This window comes from Taeniopygia guttata, chromosome 8 (genome assembly GCF_048771995.1).
Source record: "Taeniopygia guttata chromosome 8, bTaeGut7.mat, whole genome shotgun sequence".
Taxonomy (NCBI): Eukaryota; Metazoa; Chordata; class Aves; order Passeriformes; family Estrildidae; genus Taeniopygia; species Taeniopygia guttata.
Genome location: NC_133033.1, coordinates 17068748 through 17091434, shown reverse-complemented (window position 1 = coordinate 17091434; position 22687 = coordinate 17068748). Strand labels below are relative to the sequence as shown.

General features: G+C 39.0%; 1 protein-coding gene across 10 annotated transcripts in view; it reads left to right on the top strand.

Annotated features, from left to right (window-relative positions):
- Positions 1-1582: 1582 nt before the first annotated feature.
- The window catches only part of ARHGAP29 (Rho GTPase activating protein 29), a 49678-nt gene continuing 28573 nt past the window's right edge, over positions 1583-22687 (top strand). For 9 of the 10 annotated variants that reach the window (XM_030278510.4, XM_072932438.1, XM_030278504.4 and 6 more), the window contains exons 1-2: positions 1583-1707; positions 4368-4713. In XM_030278510.4, coding sequence (XP_030134370.4) covers positions 4452-4713 — 262 coding nt within the window. In that variant the 5' untranslated portion in view covers positions 1583-1707; positions 4368-4451. 10 annotated transcript variants of the gene reach the window in all.

The following is a 22687-nucleotide window of genomic DNA, read 5'->3' as shown; positions in this document are numbered from 1 at the left end:
ATAGGTGGATTTTCTTGTTTATCTTGTTTATTGTTTTTGAACACTTATCTAATGGTTTCAATGACTTTTCTCACAATAAACCTTTCTTTCTCTGATGATGTGATTGTTGATTGTACTATTTAACCCACATTCCCTACCATACTTCCTTGTTTTCACATTAAATTAGGTTACAATTGTTTACTCTGGCCTGATTTTGACACTTGCAGTATCAATCACCTGAATGATCAAAATCCTTTTGAAGGTTAGACTATTGTTTTCTTTTTTACTTTTTTTCCCCATGCTTAGAAGACTTAAAGAATTTGTAACACTGGATTTCTAAATTTACATCACATGTTATTTAGAATTATTCAAGGTGAAGAGAAGTATTTGAACAGTGCTTAACATTGACACTAAAGATAAGAAATGTCACAACTTGTTTTAGTTTAGTTGTTTAGTTTCAGGCTTTATGAATTCCAAAAGAAATTTAATAAAATTCTTCTAGTAGAATAAATAATGGCAGATATGGAGAGGAAGGATGAACAAAGGAGAAGCTTGGTGCTCTAACACAAAATCCTGCATGGGAGTGGCTGGAGAAGGAGTCTGGAGCAAGGATGGGGAAATTGAAGATGTAAAGCCTGAAACTGCTAGGGTTAAGCAACTGGGCTAGGAATTAGGTGCTGCGGGCTTTGATACGTTACTGAAAGTCAGTTCCATTGCAGACCTTGGGCACTGGATCTAAGATTGCTGAATTTAAATGGCCGTTTAATATCGAGAAATAAAGTGTGGGTTTGTAGTCCTGCCTCTACAAGATGGAAAAATTACTGCTGCCATCAATCACAGTGAGGTGATGTAACAGAAGTCTGTACTCAGGTCTAAAGGTCGTGGTGTTGCTGGGAACTCTGAGTTTCTGTATGATGATGCAAATTTCTGCTTTTCCAGCTTCTCTTTCCTCTTAACCAGAAAAAGTGCATATATCTGCACATGCAACTAAATTAAAAAGATAAATTATGCCAAAATTTGGTCTGGGTAGCTGAATCCACACCCATGCTGGGGATATAGTCTGAGGTTATACAGTAACTTTGTTATTGTTTTCATTTTCAATAGGTAGCCAACAGAGCTCATCCAGGAATAAAAGTGGGGTGAGTATTGTAGAAAGTGTGTGTGTGTGTGTGCCCACACGCGTTACTCACTCACAACAATACGGCGAGCTGTACAGTTAATGATAAACTGGATCCAGGAATACAAAGCGTGGGAGGCTGAGCATGAGAAATTGATTCTGCGCTTTGCCACGGCGTTTGTGTTTCTTGTTGGCCAAATCACGTAAAAGCAGAGCCCGTTCGCTAAACACCACGCAGCCTGGATTTGGAGTTTCCCTGCCTTTTGAGGCCCGCTGTGTGTACAGAGTCGCTGCTGTGCGGCTCCCGCTGCGGGCGGGGCGGGGCGGGGCGGGCGTTCCCGTTCCCGTTCCCGCCGTTGGCCTCGCGCGCCGCACCTGCCGCGCGCCCGCCCCGCGCAGCTCCCGCGCACCGGCGCTCGCGGGGCCCCGGGGGGCGGTCCCGCGGGAGCCCCGCCCCGAGGCACCGGGCCAATGGCGGAGCGCGGGCGGGGCCGGGGGCGGCGGCGGCGAGCGGGGCTCGGAGAGGGGAGGGCGCTCCATGGGCAGCGGGGCGGCCGCGCGTGGGGCCCGCGGCGGCCCGGCTGCTGCCTGCGCTCGGCCGCCGCTCTCCGGTAAGCGCCGGCCGCGGGCTGCGGGAACGCTGCGGCGGGAGGAGGGGGGGCGTCGCCTGTCGCCGCCGGGAGGAGCCGTGGGCGAGCGTGGGGCAGGGCGCCGGTGAGCCACCGTGGGGACGGGGGCGGCTGAGGGGCCCGGCGGTCCCTGTCGGTGCGAGTCTGGCTCCGGCGACCCCCGCCCGGCCGTTCCCCGGGCAGTACCGGGCGCTCCCGGCGCGCTCCCTCCGCCGTGCCCCGCGCCCCCGGCGGCCCCTGCCCGGTGCCTGCGGGGCCGTGCGGGGCGGCCGCGGGGCCGGAATGCGCGGCGGGGGCAGGGCGGGCGGAGCGCCGACCCCCGCCGGGGGCACCGGGAGCGGCCTTGCCCTCGGCCCGCCAGCGACTCGGCCCCTCTTTCCTTTCTTTCTTGCTTGCTTTTTTTTTTTTTTTCGTTTTTCTCCCCTCCCTACCGAGGAGATTGTGCTGGGAGAGCAAATTTTTGAAATATCTGGCGCTTTAGTTTTTCATGTTTTTTCCGTCGGGACGGGCAATGGCTCGCTGTGAGCCAAAGGAGTCTGGAGGCGTTTATAACAAAGCTGGTGGATGCTTTTCGCTTTAAAAGCCAGAGTCTCCTGAAGAAATATGAAACACTTCCCAGTAATGAAAGGCATGTGTTCTGGGAGGGAAACGTTCCCCATCTGCCTGGTACCACAGGAGGAACAGACGGAAGGGCTAATATTTACGAGGAAAAGGTGCCTCTTGTGCTAAGCTGCTCAAAAAAAAAACCTTCTAAGCACACGTTTTTCTCGCTTAGAAGCAGTTTGTCATCACTTTTACAGTTTTCAGAATGGTGGCATTATTGTACTGCTTGTACAAAACAAAAAAAGATAACATTTCTAAAGTAACACAGCTTTAAAAGCACGGACTTGCCACTGGAACAGGTCTAACAAATCATGCAACTTAAAAAGTTGACTCTGAAGCTGGCCAGACTTAAAAGAGGCATGTCTTTTAAATAGTATGAAAATCTTTCTCGATATAAATAGATATCACACTTGTTAAGAGGAGAGAAGGTTATGTTTTGCCTCTAATTGCAAGGCAAAATTGCAAAGTAGCTTTGTAGCCATGAGAATTATATGTGGGAACAGAAGAAACTTGCTTAAACACTATGTTTAATGTAAACCTCACTTCAATCTACTTGAGGTGTTTGGAATTGCTTAATTATCTGCATTATTTGTATAGTGTGATGAGTGTTCTTATAAATACTGACTTTAAGCAGTAAACAGAAATTAGAGCAGTTAATTTGTGTTAAATTCTGAAGCTTTTTTCCCTCTTCCCCCCACCCCCGCCCTGCACACACTCCCTGGAAGGCTTGCACATTAATTACAAAAACAACTGCTTTCCTCTGATATTTTTAAACTGCAAACAGAAATAAAGCAGAAATAATGGAAAAATAATTGAAGTGTATTAGAGTAATGCCTATTGAAATTCATAGTAGGAGTGTTCAAAGTGGTAAAGGTGCTACTACTTAGTTGGTCTAACCAAATATAAACATATGCAGGAGAACCCGTTTCAACCTGTATTTTTTAGTTTATAGCAACTTTTATTTTTAGGTAAAGTAATTGAATTTAAAGATTTGCTGCAGATGTGTCTGCAAGCCACATTAACTTTTTAGCAGTTGTGTTCTAGTTTGGTTTTGGAGCTTTTTTCCCCCTGTGGTGTTTATGCTATAGTGTAAACACTGGGAATTTCTCCTGGTGTTGGGAGAACAACAGCAGGCGTTGTGGGAGCTGCTGGAAGTGTACCTGACTCTGCCACCTGCAGTTTGCTTTGAAATGAATCGTTTAACCTGACATGGCAAAATTTTCAGTAGCTTTCTGGGGTTTTTTTTGGTTTTTTTTTTCCCTATAGGAAAGGAATGCAGGTTTATACTCCCCCAAATTTGTGCATTTTTATGGTGGAACTTTCAGAGCAGGGCAATATCATTCAAGATAACTGCACTGAGACTTGCAGATGAACTTTGATACTAAAATATTTTTTCATTTTCTTCATTTTTCTATGTCTTTCTTTTGATTGCCTTTCATATTAATTGATAACAGGCTGAAAAGCCCACATAACTTCTTTGAGGATATTTTCCTTTCTGAGACAAACTGTGATAGGTTGTGGTTTCTTGCGTGGCACACCGCACAAAGAAAATTTATCCTGTTGGATGAAGGCTGTGTATTATCTTAAGAGACAGGATGCTGAATACAGCTTGAAGGTTCATGCAAGAGGGGATGTTGATCATATGATCATATCATATCAAGTGTTTTTGTGATTGTATTCAGTTGAAATAACATTTCATGGTAAAGAATAGGTCTTGGTAAATGCAGAGAATGCAATTTCTAAATATCGAAGGAAGAAACTTCTCATGAAATAAGTATGCATCATGATTAGCTTTTGAAATAATTTTGGCATGCCACTGATTTTTTTTTTATGCAACAATCTATCTTCTGTACAAATTTAAATAATTTCAAATAGTCAAAGCTTTTATAATACTCAGTTTAGCATTTTTATGTAAAGCAGTATCATCTTGAAAGAAGTTTTGGATCTTGTCGGTACAAAAGTATTGCTTCACATATATTTATATACTAATCAGCGTTTTTCCTTCTCTTCCACCTCCTTCTCCCTCCCCGATTTTTAAGGGTTTCACCTTTGGCTTGTCCAATGGACATCAAGTGACAGTGAGCGTTGACTGCGGGAGCTCTCCAAGTGCAGCGGCTGCTGGGATGTTGCGGCAGAACGGCGGGAGTAACAAGCGTGGTTTGGGATTAGCCCGCCTGTCTACCTCCAACTTCTTCACAGTCTCCACTTCAGCAAACTGGGGAATGGGGCGCAGCACCAAGAGCAGCTCTCTGAGCAGCATTAGCTCCAACTCTGACTGCTATGATAATCCTGTTGTGGATCCAGAATATATCATGCAACTGGTGAACGATGTCAGAAAATTTGCAGATGTGCTACTATATTTGAAGGAAGCCTTTCTTTCAGAAGGTGTGTCCGTTGTTCTTAATTCTTAGATTTTCTGAAACTCTTAATTAACAACTCCATTTGTGTGTTTTAACTAGTGTTTGCTGTGGTTGTTTCCCCCTGCCCTTTACCTTCACCAGTTATCCTCCCTTCCTTTTCCCTCCCCACCCCCAGCATGATGATTACAGGAAGTGATGGTTTTTAGTTTGGGTTCTGCATTTCCTCACCAGAACAGTGCAATCTGTTTCATAATCATAACAAGGGAAAATAAGCTCTTAGCAGGCTGTTTAGGCTGATGCTTAAATTTGTGAGACCATCGACTGATTAGTTTTTTAACCACTTGAATGGTTAAAATGGTTATTGTAATTACAAACAGTTCTATTACTATTTTGGTTATACTTCAGTTTTCTAGGCTGATTTTGTTTTTGAAAGTCTTCCACACTAGTAGTTTGAGTTTTAAGGTAAAATATAACTACGCTGTCTTCCTTTGCAAGAGAAGTATTTACTGCCTTCTGCCAGCAGGTGGAAACTGCAAATTTTCTTGCTTGCGGGAGGTGTTTGTTACTGTGTTCCTGTTCATTTCGGGGCAATACCAGTAGTCCAGTTTTGGTCATCAGCAGGAAAGCTTTTATCTGAATTTTGTGATATTAATATCTGAACTGATATTTTAGTACAATATTGATTGTACTTTGTATGAGATGTCCTGAGTGCTGAACATTTGCCGTCACCTCTGTGTTCAAATGAGTGTGTACACAGCTGAAATACTGCTGCTAAAATTTGTGTGAACAATTCTTAAAAGAGCAATAATTTGACACTAGTGATCACTTTTGTGTCCTCATAATTTTTGCTGAGCACACAGGATGAGTGGAGTTATTTGTGTGGTTGGGTGTCTGGTGCCTACTGAGAATGAAATAGGCATCCTGTAGGAAAGGAGTGTCAAAACACCGAAGTGTTCCCATTGCCATGTAGCAGTAGTTAACTACTTGTCAGTTTAAAATTCAAAAAAATTTAACATGGAAAACAGGAGTTGTCATCTTATTTTATAATAGTATGAAATTAATTTGTGAAACGGTGTTGTCCATTTGAAGGATTTATAATTTATAAAGTATAAAGGAAATATGTTTCTCTTCCATAGTTGGGAGTTTTCTTTTTGACCTTTTTCCCCATAATATAGTGAGCTCTGTAATGCTGGCCCATGCTTACTGCTGGCTGGAGACAACCTCCTAGAAGCTGTATTGTTTGGTTTGCATTTTCTAATGTTTGGAAATGTTCACAATTGTCTGTCCAAAAACTAAAAAAAAACTTACCATGGTGGTTGAACAGACTTCTTGAACATAAAATTCTGGTTTGTAATGCTTGCAACTTACCACCATCCTTCAATTAGTTACATCAATTATTTGAAGATGGAATCAGATGCAGGGATAGGAAATTAATTTCTTCCTTTTTGAAAGAGTTGCTCAGTGAGTGTTTATATTTGCTTGGTAAGCATGCCTAGAAACTGCTGTAGGTCTTCCAGCTTCTAACCACTGTTCCCTCAGCTTCTGCATCAACTATGAGTTGTTGTGTTGCCTCTCTGGCAGATTGGTCTGAACTCCTGATGCACAGTAGCTTCAGGCTTGACCATAGGGCTCCCAGGTGTCCCCATTCTGCTGCTGATTGCCAAGGATGTGTGCCTTCAGTGTCATTGATACTGACTGATGCTTGTGTTCCCTGCTTGTGCTACCTGAGCTGTCATAGAAGAGCCCAGCAGTTACTCACCTGTAGTTCACTTAACATTCATCTGATGAATCTTGGATGACAAATCTAAGATTTTGGGTTATAACATGTGTTTGTCTAAAGTAGAGCATAAATGCCTTGGGATTACAGACTTGAGCTGTGTTTTGTTACGATACCAATGCAAGTTGATTTGTCAAATTGAAGAACAAGTTGAAATCTCTTGAGGGGCGTATTAGGTAAATTAAATGTTCTGTAGATTTCTTCTCTTGCATTCCTTATGCTAACATGATTTCATTTCTTACTGTAGTCTCATTGTCACAATGCTGAATAGATTTTTGATACCTGTCAACAAAGGGAAACCTAAACCAACAACCAACCAACCAAAGCACCCCAAACCAGCAAACAAAACACTGAATATAACTGTAGAGTTTAAAAGTTTGACAGCTGTTTGGACTTGAGGGAGATGCAGTTTTCTCTTGTGTTGAGTGAAGTACCATATGTTCCATACCCTTCAGTTCTTGCTGTCCTTTTGGCCTTGCACTCACTGGATGTGACATACTATTATTAGTGCCCCAATCTGGGAGCCACTGTAAGATCAAGATACTTTACGTTGTCTTCATTAAAGGAGAGCTCTGGGCATTTTTTTACCCTAGCTCAATGAATCCAGTGCTGTTTCACAAATTTTGTATTTAATCCTGCTTGATGTCAGGCTGAAACTGTAGTGGTGGTTAGTGCAACTGATGCAGTTAGTGCATCAGTCTCTTGGTCCAGCCTTCAGCTAAATTTCCAGATGAGCAAGATTGTCATGTTGCTAGTACTAGTAAGGACAGTTGTTGTCAATGTGTTTTTCTGTTTGAACTGGAAGGTTGTCTTCAGTTGTAGTATTTATACTTTATGTAGTTAGGGCTAACTTAAATTTATTGAGAAGTCTCAAAATAAGTCAATCTTCTTTTCTGATAAGAAGAAAATGAAAACCATTCCCTAGCAATTCCTGCATGCAAAGCCACACATGAGAGTGTACGTTGAATTAATACCCAGAAAATTCAGTTAATTTCATGTAATTTGTGCTGTTCTTAGTGCTGTTCATTTGACTGTTCAGTTTTGTGTGGCATTGTTTTCCTGATGTGCCCAAGGTTTACTTCTTTCCATTCTAGTGTACATCCCAAGTACAAACTGTTAAGACATAATGACTTGAGAGCTGGTGAGTTTTCTGTGCTTTGATTTCCAACAGTAACATTTCAGCTATTGGCTGAGACTGTGAGAGCCTCGTTGTTGCCTTCAGCTTCCACCCCCCTTAGCAAAGGTAGGACACACAGGGAAGTACAGTCGAAAGGCTGGAGCCAATCTGTGATTTTCAGAGTAGTGGCACTCAAGATAAAAGAAGGAACTTCCTGTGGTAAAAGCAGTTTTAGGAACTGAGAAGTTGTTCTCTTCCCATGGAGACCTTCTGAGGACTTAAAAACCTGACCACAGTGAAAATATCAAAGATTTTGAAGTGTGTGAGGTATATTTAAGGTAAGTCCTGTAACTTCTGAAGAGGTTAGTTCTTGTCCCAAACATGCAGGACATAACTCTTACAAACTTTTATTAGGGACTCTACCAGTTCAAAAAAACAGCACTGCTTACTGCATTGATATGCAAAGTTGAGAATCTGTTTAATAGGTATTTATGTATGAGGTTGGTGACTACAGTCCAAGCTTTTACTGCATATAATAAATTTTACTGTTGCTTCAAGTAAATGATGTTACTGTGTGGTCTTTGCTCAGATGAGATTAATTTTCTCAGGTTTAAAAAGACCACTCAAACGAATATTTAGGACACAGTAAAATATCTTCTAATTATGAACTGAAATTAAGTATTTAATCTTTAAACATAGCAGTTTTTGCTTGTATTGCATTAGAGAGGGAGAAAACATTCCTGTTTCCTTGCTCTGAAGGTACTTAGCTACTAGTTTTGTGACATCTGCTTTTTTTGTTGTTTTTAGGAATATAATATATACCATAAGGTCTGCCCTTGAGACTGTGGGAAATACTGTGTTTCATTATGAGTAGCTCTAAGGGTAAAATTTGCATGTGGCTTACAAGTGCAGGAATAATCACATTTTAATATGTAGTTGTTTTAATTGTACTTTAGAATATGCTTTAGAATTTTTGCTTACTTTATCACAAACTTTGAAGTAATCATCAAAGTGTAGTATTGTGTCCTTCATGTGGGTAATTTTGCCTCCTTTTACTGAGCAAAAACTTTTTCTTCAATTTCATCCTATCTTCAACAAATGTAAATTGTAGTTCATTCTAAAATGTTAGTATACTCTTTTTTTCCCAGGTGTCTTAGAACCAGAGTGGCAAGATAAAGCTGTTACCTTTCATCAGATTTCTCTGAGGATCAGAACGTGTCTGATTTTTTTAGAGTTTGACAGATTTTTGATTTGGGGTTTGGTGTTTTTTTTTTGTTTTGTTTTGTTGGTTTGGGTTTGTTGTTTTGTTTTTTGGTTTTTTTTAGTTTGGTGTTTTTTGGTTTTTTTTGCTTTGGTTTCTGTTTGGTGGTGTTTTTTTGGTTTTTGTTTTTTTTTTTTTTTTTTTTTTACTGAAGCAGAGGCAAAAGTACTGCTGAAGCAGGATGGCCTGGTCAGGAATGCTTGCATTCTCTTTACAGTAGCACCAATACTTTCAAACACATCAGGAATGCTGCCTAACTTGAAACCTATCAGGTTGTTGTTTTTGAAGGATAAAATATTCACCCCAGTGGGACAATTGTAAAGGTGTCTCAAGGTAAATAGTTTCCTCAAAATGAGGAACTTGCAATCTCTAGTGACTTCAAAACCTTCTTTTAGCACCATGCAGATTGGTGTTAATCACGTACTACACTAAAAGCCAGAAGCCATTCACTGAATATGGTGCCTGAGGCTCAAAGATGAGTTCTATTTAGCCCTTCCTGGCTTGATAATGTCTATTGTCCCTATTTTTAGTATGATTAAGGCACTGCAATATTTTTAGCATTTCATTTATTTCCTTATTTTCTTAGAGTCAAAAATACTACTGTCCTTTTTTCTGAGGCAGTGTTCTTGAAAGTCAGTTTGCCCTATTTTGCTAGGGAAATCTGAAGCTCATTAGTTACTGCAGTGACGATTACAGATTGAATTTATGATAATTTTAATACTAGGTGTAATTTTGCTGTTTGTTCTTTATTCCAGTTTTGATGTTTCTCAGTGAAAGGTGCTGTCTTTGATACACCTTAAACTAGATGTATTTACCTGTCTAATGACACCTTATACTAAAATGCTTGGTAGGTGGGCAAACTGCTCTAAACAAGGATCTGATAAAGTATTTACTTTCCTTTGCAGCACTTTCTGGAAGCAACAATTGGGAGAGTTTTTTATATTTGTTTTGATTTGAGGGCAGTTGAACTGATCTCTTAAGACTTATTGTGGAAGATGGTGCTGGTTTTGTGCTAGTTAGTATTTTTTTTGATAAATAAACTTTTATGAGAGAGGGGAAAGGAAAATGCTGTCAGGGCAGCTAACTTTTGGGAACTGTGAAAACACAGTGATTATCAAATGTGTAAACAACCTGCTTGTGAATTATTAAATGACCTTTGAGAATTGCTAGAGAAAAGCAGAGGCATCCATGTAATGTAGCACATTGTTTCTCTTACTCCATGTAGCACAAAAAAGATGGAAAACAAACTGTCTAGTAACAAAAAAATAATATTAAGGAATTAAAAATAGTTGAGGATGTTGACAAATAATCTTAAGTGGAATTTTAAGGTTTATCACTTCCAGAATCTGTCAAAGTATAACATGCTTGCAGTATCTGAAGAATAATTTTGTGATTTATTATTAAAATATAGGTTTTTTTGTACTTTGTAGCTCTATTCAAACTTGATCCACAAGGAACTAACTGCATGTTTAAAATGCATTTGCCTCTAATAAAGTTGTTCATCCTCTTGTTGAACCAAATTAGACGTTAAAAGGTGAATTCTGACGACATGTGTTTGCTACTTTGGGTGTTATGGTTCCCATGGCAGAGTGAGCAGAAGTGTCTCTGTAGCAGGGAGACCAGGACTGAACCAGGCTGGGGCATCTGTGAGGAATGATTTCTGATGTGCTCCTGAAGAAATTGCCTTTATTTCTCCCTCTCCATCAGCAGCTTAATTGTTGATACAGTTCTGTAAGTGTTTAAAATCCTCAAGATGCATCTAAACCTGCTATTTTCTTATTATAAAGCCTGTTATGTTTGGGTTTTTTTTTTTTAACATGCTGATAGTCTATTCCACAGCAGCAGAAGAAACTTCTACATGAGCTGTTGTGGTCTCACTGTTTCTTCCTGACGCTGGTGGTAGTTCTCGGGTGACTGCATAGCAAGCGAAGTTTTGGGGGCAGATCTACCTGAAAACTAGTCCTAGGAAGAAAGGAACTAGTTTTTAGCCAGATCAGTTCATTGAGTTTGCTGTAAGATTGTACTGAGAACCAGTAAAGAGGGAGAAGGTGGCTGGCAAAAGAACAAGTGGCCAGAGGTTAAAATGGAACAAGACTCTGAGGCTCTAGGCAGAGTTGGTGTGGCCCTCCAGGCTGGCATCACAGCATACACTGCTAAGACCTGTATCAATTCTTTTGTCTGCTTTATGGAATGCTAAGTTTGACAGGGGTTTTATGAAAGGTGGGGTGGTGGTGGGGAGAACAGCAAGCAGAGGATGCCCTCTGTAGATGGCAAATTAACCAGTCACCTTATCACTGAGCTTTTGGCACACTTCAGCTTGACAGTCATCTTCTGAACTTGCCTTTCTGAAATTTGCTTCTTACATGCAAAGTCATAGCTGCTTCCAGTCTTTCTGACCTGGAAATTTCTTAGTACACCCTTTCACATATCTCCAAGTAGTAGTTACTGCTAAGTAGAAGTTCTGTCAATCTGAAACTGAAATTGTCCTTTCAGAAATCTGAAATAGTCTTTCAAGCTAAAAAAATGTGAAGGATATAAACAAGGATAAGAACAAAGTAAATAGTTCCTTAAATTTTCTTTAACAAGTAAAACTATTGCTAGGAACTGCAAGGTAATAGTAGTGACTTTTTAAAAGAGGTTTTCCTGGGTTTTTTAATGGCAAATCTCAGAGGAAAAAAAAATTAGGCTGCTTCTTTTAGTATAGCTGTAGGACCACAGCAAGCCAGAGACCTCCTGGTTATTTTCCCATGCTTCCTTCACTTTCACACTATTATTTGCTGGTCCCTCTCTTGGACAGAAAGCACTGAGATCCCTGGCCCTGACTCATGTTCCTGTCCAGTTTCCTCAGAGTTGAGAAGCTAGGCAAATAAAGGGTGATGTGCAGCCTGGATGAAGGCAAACCCACAGCAGTACAAAAAAGAAAGTATTTTACAGTCAGTTTATGGGAGGTAGGCATAGTTATGAAATCATGGGTTTTCCTCAGAAACGTTGCACTTAATCTGGGAGAGCAAACTTCCCACCTTTCTCCTCATTTTACTCCAGATCATCCCACAGCCTGTTTTTCCCAAGCCTCCTGTTTTCTGAGTCTGCTGGCTTCAGGCTTTAGTCAGGGAGTCTTGGGCTTTCAGATGCTGTGACCAGAGCCAGAGGAACTGGGTATTTTGGTTTTACAAGTTTGCAGTGGTAGTGCACTGCTTAATTCATCTGCAGTCATGGAACAATTCTTCTGTTTCCACTACTCTGAACAAGAGGAAAAAACCAACCTGGCCTTGAGGTTGAGTTCAAGCAAATCTCTGTTCTTCATAGTCAAAGTGTAAGCTGCCTGTTGAATGCTGGTTGCTAATGTTGGATAGTAAATGCTGTTTCTTCAGTTTCAGGGAAGATTGAAGTTAAATAATAACTTAGTGGACTAGGAGATAAGTTTGTGGCTGATAGTACTACCCCTCCCCCAGTTGCATACTCCACATTCCTTCAGAACAAATGTTCACTTGTTGCTATAGTGTCTAAGATCAGCAGTCAGGAGGGGGGTGTCTTGAAGGCTCATGAGTGTTTAAAATGTAAAATCAACCCTTATGTGCAGTCAGATAGTTTGGTTGACTTAAATAATTAGCATATCTTTCCTTAGGAAAATTCTGAGCTACTTATAAGAGAGCACAGGCATTTTTCATTCTTACATTGCTTTTGAAGTGCTAAAAATGTAATACAAGGGAAAACTTAATTCTTAGTCCTTTTCACATTTCTAATGTACAAAAGGAACTCAAAACACTTAGAGACTTCGCTGGAGTGTTAATTAGAATTAGCTTCCCTTTCCATCACAGCAATTAGACTAATGGAACTGAAATGACAAGATCAGCAAGATGAAAGGTCACTAGTGAGGAAGAGGGTGAATAGTAGTATTTTAATTTTTGAAAGTAAAGTTAGGCCTTTCAACAACAAAAATCTTTCTAATGTAGTTAGTTTACAGCTTAAGGAGCAGGAACACTTGAACCAAAAAGCAACTTGTATCTCTCAAAGAATTATGTTGTAACATCTGAAAGATAAGAATTGACCCATATTCAGTCTAAGTCTTGTGTTCTAAACAGAAATTCCCAGGTACATGTAGGAGCTCTTGTGTTTATAAACAAAACAAAAAATGCTTGCCATAATTTAGTTTCCCACTCTTGGTGAAATGTGTTATAGCAGATCCACAAAAAACCTCAATTTTCTCATTTTGCTCAGTTTATCAAAGTTGCAGCATAAAAGAAGAACATCAATACAAATAATTTTTGTATGCCTGACAGCATAGAGTTAGCAGTTGTAATTGTCATCTTAATGATCCTGACTTAATGATGATTTCAGAGACTAAACCATTCCTTTTCCACCAGTTTTGTTGGAAGTGTTTGTTCTTCCTATTTATGTAGCTAGGTCACAGAACTGAAGCTGACTTGTTGCTTAATTCTGAGCGAATGTTCATCTTATCTGACAGTTGTAGTGATTTGATTGTTAGGGCTAATGTCTTGGTAATGGATTAGAGTTAGAACAGCATGGCATGGTAGGAGATTTGATACAGAGCTTGGACCTTGATTTTTGTATGTGGCTGTTTCCCTTTCCATAGGGATTTTATGGGAGCTTATTCCTTTGTCTGCCTAAAATGCCCCTTTTATGGAAGATGGATGTGATTCATGTAAGGCTGTAGAAAATACTTATGTGTGAGTTAAAGTTTCATCTTAATGGCATTTGTTACAGAACAGTGTAAATGCAAAACCTAGGACTTGAGGTATTTTCTTTTGTTGAGGCTGAGATTTAGCTGAACAAAGGATTTTTCCTTTTCACCAATTTTTTCTCCTTTATTGCTTGAATAATTTCTTGGACTAACTTTTAAAAGTACATAGGAATTCTTGCCAATTACAGTTATTTTTAGTTGATAAACCAGTTTTAATCTTCAGTTAACAAAACTTACCTCTTCAGTCTTGTTTTCTTTGTCATGACTGAACTAGTTCAGATATTTAAGATATTTTAGTAATATAACATGTCCCCTTTTTCAAGTATGTTGATTCTCTCTGCTGTGTATAACTTCAGTTCAGGGCTTACAGGTGGTGTTGCAGCAGTTCATGATGTTGGTTCAGGTTCTGTTAGTGCTGCTTACCTGTGAGACACAGAATGACCATGGGATTATGGAGCTTGCTACACATACATGCTAAAGGGAAAGGGAAGTTCTTATTTTGGGAGGAATCAGGTGTTCTTCTAACTCTTATAATATCTCGATCTCTTCCTGGTTTTAGAAGTCTGCAAGATGGGAAAGACCAAGTGAGGAAGTTTCAGCAAAGATGCATTAAAAAATGAAAAAAAAAAGGCAAACGTCAATTGCAGGATTGTAGATCAGTAATTTGAAGGAAGTATATTTGGTGGAATTAAAGCACCTTTGTCTTTTCAAAAAGTCTTTGGCGTCTTTAGGAATTGACATTATACTTAGCATTTCCAAGTTCTTCTTTAAGTATTGTATTTAATTTTTCACAGTTACGCAGGTGTGATTGTTTTAGGGCTCTGTGTTGTGAGGGAATGTAACATCTCAGTTAATGTTCTACTTTTGCACTACAGCTGTATTCTGAGCTCTTCTTTTAAGCTCAGATGTCACTGAAATAGTTATGGACATGGTATTCCTGAAGCATTAGCTTAAAGACTGCTCAGCGTTCACAAATTTATCTTGCTGTTTTAGTGTTTATAGTGGTATGAATAGATTCTTTAGTAGAATACTTCTCTGTGGGTTTTTTTCTTTGTTTCTCCTGTGGACTTTTTTATTTCATTCATTGATTGTATACAGGGTATGGAGTTATTTTGTTCTACCACAACTATGGAACTAAAAGGTCTGTCCAGAAGTTGTCCAGTGCTGACAGCAAGTGAGGAAAAAAGCGTTTGCTAGAATCACCAAAGTGGTGGAGGGGCAGAGCAGTCAATTGGCAGTCAGTATGGTCTCAGCTCACAAGTAGGTTATCCACTCCCAACAGAAGAGCAGTTGAAGGAGGCAGCTTTTTTGAGGGGTAGGTCTATATGCTTTGTTCCGTGTTGAGTAAGCTGCAAATTGTTTATCTGAAAGCTTAGCAGAACACATGAATTGTGACAGTTGAGTGAAGACAGTTTGTGAAGGACTTTGAGAAAGTGACTGTGATAAACAGCTGATGCCAGTGGTGAAGCTAACAGTAGGATTCAGGCTGCAGGGTGGTCAGATTAAATGCTTTCTGGTATTCATGTTTATGCCCTTGTGTTAAGGACAAGCAAACAAATTCAGCGAGCAGTGGAGAGCTCCTTCTTGCTGTAGTTGGCTTCAGATGATGACTAGACATGAGGTTTTAGAGAAGGTGGCTGAGAACTTAGTTTGAAAAGAAAGCAATAGGTCTGAAGCATATAAATTTTTGATATAGCATTGACTGCCTAGAATGACAGCTTCAGTGGTACTAGGGAGAAACAGATGTGAGAATCCAGAACTACAAAGCAAATTAATTCTGCTGTGTTTCTCACCTTTCTGTTGCAAGGTATTTATAAAGAAATGCTACTCTGTTAGAAATTCATGGTGAGATGTACAGTGAGTTACTGTTGTCTTTGGGAAAGTGCAAGTGCCAGTGTGATATCAGTTGCTGTCTTAATGATGGTGTTACTGTGTTTTCTCTTTATACAAAGATCTTCAAAAATGCTTTGGTATATATTAACTGATATGAAAAGATTATATTGTAGTGGAGATTGACTGCTCCTGAGTTTAGTAAATGGAAGGCTTTAAAAGTATTTCCTTTGGACCATTCAATTGGCTCTGTCACCTGTGTGAGTTATGCAGTCAGGTTTTACTCTCTTGGGTGGTGATTTTAGCAGGATATCAGTGAAGGAACTTCAAATAATCCTTAAGCCTTTATGTTCACCAGTTTTCTAGACAACTAATGTTACCAGCTGCTGCTTTAGGGAGTTAAATACAACTTTAAATCTTAAGTTGATTTTAAAGTGTAACTTTTTTCTTTTAATCAACAAACCAGAAATGGACTATTATCACATACTGTAGCAGTCCATAGTTGTGTTTTAAAAAATCCTTTAAAATAAATGCACAAAATAACACACACCTTGTTTAACACCTTATTTTCTTATGATCCTGTCTTTGTGTGGTCTTTTGAAAACTAGTTGGGCAGGCAGCAGTAAAGTAGCTTCTTCACTCAGTCAGCAGCTTAGGCTAAAAGTGGAAGAAGTAGGCATGTAGAACAAACAGCATTTTAGACTAAAATTAACATGAGTTAAATGTTAAGTATTGTTTGACAGTATCTCAATATTAGTTACCAAAGGTTAAATTAATTTTATTTAGAATTAATAAACCGTAAGTTTCATACTACCCTTTCTGTGTGCCAGTTTGATATGGTATGATCAACTTGATGGAGATTCTTTCATTTTGTGATTTGGTTGTTTGGTTTTTTTTTCATAAAATCTGTGCTGTAACTGTTGAGTGAGTATTACTTCATATACTCTCAGAACTTGAACCAGTATGCAAGGAACACTGTTGCTTAGAGCATGAGAGTTCTCATTTTATTTTGACAGTGTCTTCCATTGGCAGCTGTTCAATCTAGTGACTGTTTGACTAAGTTTTAGTGAAATATCCTTGAATAAGAAATAAGTAACTAGTCACTACTAGATGTATGCTTACCTGTCCCAATGGATATGATTTTTTGTGAACTGTGACAGATCAGATTTATTGCTTATGTATTCATACTAAAGAATATAGCCTTATGCCCACTTGATAATTTACAGTTTTAACTTAAAATGTGTGCTGAAACTGCTGAAGCATTATCCTAACCTAGACTTATTCTTAATCTCTGGGAAGATTCAGGGAAACGAACAGTGACTATAATGACCATTAGTGTTTTCACTCTCATTTGTCAGAAACAGATAAGTAAGGAAACACAATTTTCCCTACTGGTTTCTGGTCTCTAAATTCTGGTTTAATAAAAGATTAAAGTATTCTAAAGATTAAACTGCATGGCTGAACACATCTGGGTTAGTTAACTGTAATCTCAAGGCTATTAGAATAAAAAAATTAAAAGCATGTAGTGTACAGCATATTGAAATAGATTAAAACTGCATTGTGGTAGCTTTTTTTCTGAAAGGCTTCCCCACTTTAACAAATGTGGAATTCATCTATGAATTCAAATGTGAGACAAATGTGAAGTAACAACATTTCTGCTGATGTCAGTTGGCAAACCAACAAAAGCAAAGTATGTAACTGCTTTCAGTGTAAGCAGAATTTTAAAATTTTGATTATTCTGATGTGTTTTGCATATACACCTATTTTATTGACTTTTGAAAATACTGTTTTAAGACATCATTATCTTTGTAACTTTAATTTCTGAAAATTAATTTAGTCTGGGTTTGCTCTATATATGTAGTCAAGAAGGACTTTTTACAAGTTTTGAATTCACAAGTACAGAATAGGTCCACAACTAAAATGGGTTAGGAATGTCAGCCCAGTTTAATAGGAAACAAAAACCAGTACAGCTCAAGGTCACTTCAGAGGCTGATCAACATGGTTAGTGCTTGAATCTAAATGGATAGATTGCTGTATTTTGGCCAGTCCCTGATAGCAAATGATAAATTTGAATGTTATTTGGGCATTTGTTATATATAACAAAAAGTCATCATGGTAGAAAACTTAGCCAGGAAAGTAACTAATGGGGGATAGTTTTGTGTTCTATCCAGGGATATTTTTTCTGCAAAAATTGCAATATACAGTGTGCTTATTTCAGAAAGTAAAGCTAAAACTTTGACCCTTAAAATTAAATAAGGGAAGTACCAGGTGCTTTTTTATGTTACCCTAAATTTGTGCAACCTGCTTTTAAAAACAAATTTAGTAGTTTAACAGTAAATAGACAATTGTCTTTCCAAATATTAAATGCCTTCTTGTATTACAGAAGCATTATTTGTGTGGAATAATTGGAATCAAACAGTGCTACTTTCAGTACTGTATTCAGTGAGCTGTTTGCAGGAAGTCTCAATGCATTCTCACTGAACTGGGTCAGTATTGCTCTTCTCAGAAAAAACCCTTACAAAACTCTAATGCTTTTACTTCAAATATTGGTGTTTGGGTTACTATTTTTATTACTTTGTTTTCCTCATTACTAATCAAGCTTCACAAGTCCCAGATTTTTCTCATCGAAATAATTGCTTAAGTGCTTATTTTCCATAAATTTTAATTTTTTGCTGCAGGATCATGTAGTTAGAACACTGGAGCACATTGCTAATGACTATGAATTTAGTGTGGTGTGTTTTAATGATGCCATGACAACAGGGGTTGCTATGATACTGATGAACAAAAAGGCTGTCTTGCTAATTTGGAAGCTTCAAGTACTATGTTTTTGGACAAGGGATGGGTAGGTAGCTTCTTACTCTGCATTGTGCACAGGGTAGAAAGGTGATGACTCTACCAGACCCTTCTGCAGCTTCCAGGCTTGCTAGAGATTTTGCAGGAATAAATTCTTCCAGGAATTCTCTGAGTGAGTTTTTCTGTGAATTAAAATGTTTCCTTCCTTACATCTGAAGCATGTAACCAAATAAAGGGAGAAATACGATAGCTAAGACAGTTGGTTTCTCATTGCTCCTGAACTATGATCACCAACAAATATCTCTACCACCATTAAAGAAAAAGTTTTGTTCATTTTATATCCATACAATCAATGAAAATCATGTCTAACTTATATGTTTACTGCCTAGGAAAAGGCTGCACTGACAGCAGACCAGACAGCCAGGGACATAGATAACTTTGCTATGGTCAAACCACAATCAATGTAAAACTTGTTTTCACTGTGTGTTTGATTAATTCTTGTGGTCTTTTGAATGTGGTAGTGAACTCTGTTCAATCAAACAAATATGCCAGGCTGTTAATCATGTTAGAATGAGGCTGACAGAAGTAGCAGGCAAAAAGAAAATGGTGGTTTAATCTGGGACTGTTTGCCAAACTCCAGGTGTAGAAATTAGGTGATTTCCACACAGGTCAATATTGTATGATTGTTTTTCCTACTCTGTGATGCTCACTGGGAAGTCTCATAGTCTGGATCAGGTTCAGACCTGAGTGCTGACAGTGTCCTAGTATGCAATATGGACATAGAGGAAGATGATAATAATGAGATTTTAGATAAAATTTGTTTTACTTTGGATCAGCTTAATTCCAATGCTGATTTCTTCCCTGCCCTAGGTGGCAGAAGTAGTGACACCATGTAATTCTTCTGTATAGTGTAAAAGAAACAGGATATCATTTACTTAAAAGTCAAAGTGAGATTTTTTTTTAATAATAGAGTGAATGGTCTCTTAGCCAGGATAATTAGTCTTGAATATTGAAATGTTGGTTACTCAAGCCTCTTTCTTCTGAATCCTTCGAAGACTGAAAGTGATGAGGAGCTGACTGCATTCTGTAATGTGAAATTTTAATCAAAAGTTCTCAATCCAGATATTGGGGAAATTGCTTCCCAATTTGTGTGCTTGTTTTCACCACCATCCTGCAAGACTATTTTGTCTGTCCTGTTTGTCCTGAAAGAGGTTAGGATTTATGGAGAAGATGTGAAATGGTGCTTAAAATTGGAATTCAGATTATTGTACTTGAGTTGAAGAGGAGGTGAAGTACACACACTTCAGCTGATCCCAGGAGAACAGATTTACAAAGGGAGTTCTCAAAATGAAGACTAGGCCTAGTGAGGGTGATGGCTACAATGGGCATTTAGGGATTTTCATCAGTTGCATTTCTTCTACTGGAAATGTCCAGAGTGAATTCTCTGTAGATGCTGATCATAGTGAAAGCATAGTGTGTTTATGAAGATAGATGCAGAAAATATTTGTCCAAAAATCCAAGTTACCTTGTTTATAGTAAGATTTTGACAAGTGAGGTGAGTTTCTGTAGACTTCCCCCAGTCCAAAGAGACTGGTCAGTGTACATAAACTTGTGGCTGTAGAGAGTATGCACAGCGTGTTGTTCACACTTTGTAATATTCTTGAAAACTATTTGAATGCATGACATAACTAATCACATCTTTCTAATTGTAGAAAGCTCCTAATGAAAAGCTGGACTCTAATACATATTGTGAACTAGAATATCTGCTTTGATAAGTCTCACATGCATTCTGACACAAAGAATTTTGCAGGGATGTGTTACTTTTCAGTTGTTTTATCTAGACTGCTACCCTGTCTTTCGTTAGTGAGGCCAACTTCTGTTCTAAACAAACTTTTTGCCACAGCAAAACAATAGTTGTATTAATGGTTTCCTTCTTTTGGGACTGGTGGAAATTGAGTAGCAGAGAGTCTGCTGCTGTTAAAAGGCCTTAATATTCTATATGGTGAAGCAGTAAGTAGACTTGCATATACATCTCTTGTATGGGTCTGAAGAGCAGGGTAGTGGGGGAAAAACTGTTAGTCTGTATTTAAACTTATCCTGGCAAACATTTGTTGACATAAACAACTTCAGAAATGTTTGGGCCAATAATAAATCAGGTCAGACAAAAGAATGCCAGCCAACTGACACAGCAGTGCCTTTCCCGACTGCATGTATTGTGACCAGCCCTGACTTGGCAGGGAGGGTGACTGGTGCTGACAAGCTTGATGAGCAAATTTGATTTTGTTTTGCATGAATAGAATCCATAACTGTAAGGACATTATTGCTTAGTAACTTACTAAACAAAGGCTTCCGTTTGAGAAATGTGTAAAATTAGAAAATAGGTAGATTATCCTTTTACATTAAAGATGTGTGAGCGTTATAAAATGTGGTGACTAAAACCATTGAGGACTGGGATGCCAGTGACAATAGTGTGCTACTGTGATGGCTTGGCAAACAGACTTTCCAGCTGCTTTGTACTGTCATTCTTGTATATTAGACTTGTCAGCTTTGAATACATGCTTTTTCACCCTGTTCTTTTCCCTCCACTTCTCCTACAGAGTATGCTTTCATTTGGAAAGAGTTTGTTTTCAGCTCTTGTAAATGGCAGTTCAACCCCTAGTGAAAGAAAATTTTGAGATAGGCTACTAAACTCTATCCAAGCCCTTTTTTTTTTCCCCCTTTTCTGTTTTGAGAGCTGATTTTCTCCTCTTGAGAGGTAGGGGGCTGACTCATCCCTCCAGGAGACTGCAGGAAACTGGTCACCTGAGTGAACAGCTGAGCTCAAGTGGCCGGAGAGGGCCTCCGAGTGTTGCAGGATCACTGACATGATCCTGCTTCAGACTTCTCTGGATTTTGCATTTCATGCTGTTAGGCTTGAGAGAGGTTATAAAACAATTTGGCATTCATTGGTGGAGAATTTCCTGCTGACTTCATGTGCATCAATGAATGTGTGCAACAATACAAAGGACAGAAGAAAAACTGAAAGTAAATACTTTTTGTGAGTACTTCAGTTAGATTGAAGTGCTGCAGGAACTCATTGGAGACACATTTTCTTGTGCATTCCTTTCACTGTATTTGTTCCACCGTTATTTTGATCTCAGCCGTTTTCAGACTTCTTACCATGAAAACTGTGTTTCTGTTCATCTGGCGTATTTAGGCTGTTTTGCTACCTGAGGTTTCTAAATCCGTCCTGAGCAGGAAATCTCTGTTTTAGTGTCTGTTTGGACTCGCTTATTGTGAATGCAGTGTAGTTGTGGTTTCTGACGACTTCTGTCCCCACCTCTCCCCCAGAACCACTTGTCACAGACCTTTTGTCTTCTGGAGGCACAGAAACAATGTTTCAGATATTCTGTAAACAAATGATACAAGTGATGGAATACAAAGAAATCTCAGTTGGGTGTAGCCAGACCTTTGCTTTTGAGAGTACAAATAAGTAATCTCCTGCTTGAGTGCCTTATTTTAGTGATAGTGTTCTCCTGGATGGTATGATAAACATTTAATTCAACTCGGTGGTTATTTTCCATTAGCATTTCCCTTTGAAGCTTATTACTTCTGTTTCAGACTTGAAGAGGCTTGTGTCCGCTTCAGGATTTTTCTTTCATTTTCCCCCTTCTCACTTATTTTGCCTTTTGCCTGCAGCTCTATTGTTCTGGCAAGATAGATTATGACATTTTAACAGTAAGAAACTGCATTTTGGGATCAATTTTGCTTTAATTAGTCTTTGGAGAGGTGTTAACACATAAGGAACCCTAAGAGACTTTTTTGACTTCTAACAACAAGTTTGTAGTTGTGAGTCCCATTGAAGTCCCACGAATAAATCATGCTGTTTGATGTATGTCTCTTATATTCCTGAGCACTTTCAAACTGGCTATAATCTGTAGATTGGTGGGCCTGCTTTATGGCCTTGTTTTCCCTCCCTGATTTGCTAGGGGTCCAGAAATCTACCACTGTGTTTCCAGAAAGATCTGGCTATGGGATATGGGTGTTCTGATCATATGATTAGGAGCTCTTCTCTCCAGACACAAGTGAGCACCTGTGTGTCAGAAGGCAGGGACACTATCATCATCTTGACTAGGCAAGAGGTGCAGTTCTGGTCAAGTGGTGCCCTTGTGCTGACCATCTCTAGTCCATTAACCACAATATCCCTGCCTTTCACGGGAGGGCTCCATGTATCCTGATTAGACAGAGATGGCTGATGGGCATGTTTCTGGTATATAGTCTTCAAATACCTTCATAAAATCCCATCCATCCCAACCCTGCCAATAAAAATAATTAGTTCTGATGAAAGATTGTGGAATAATTGTCTACCTCTGGAGGTCTGTAAGAAGATATAAGATACGAACTCCAACGACTACCTTCATAAGAATTTAAAAACTTAAGTCTACATACTAGACATATTTCTTAATGAACTAATTTGAAATACATCTAACTATTAATGTCCTAATTCCTGAAGATAACATGTTACTATAATTTTAAGATA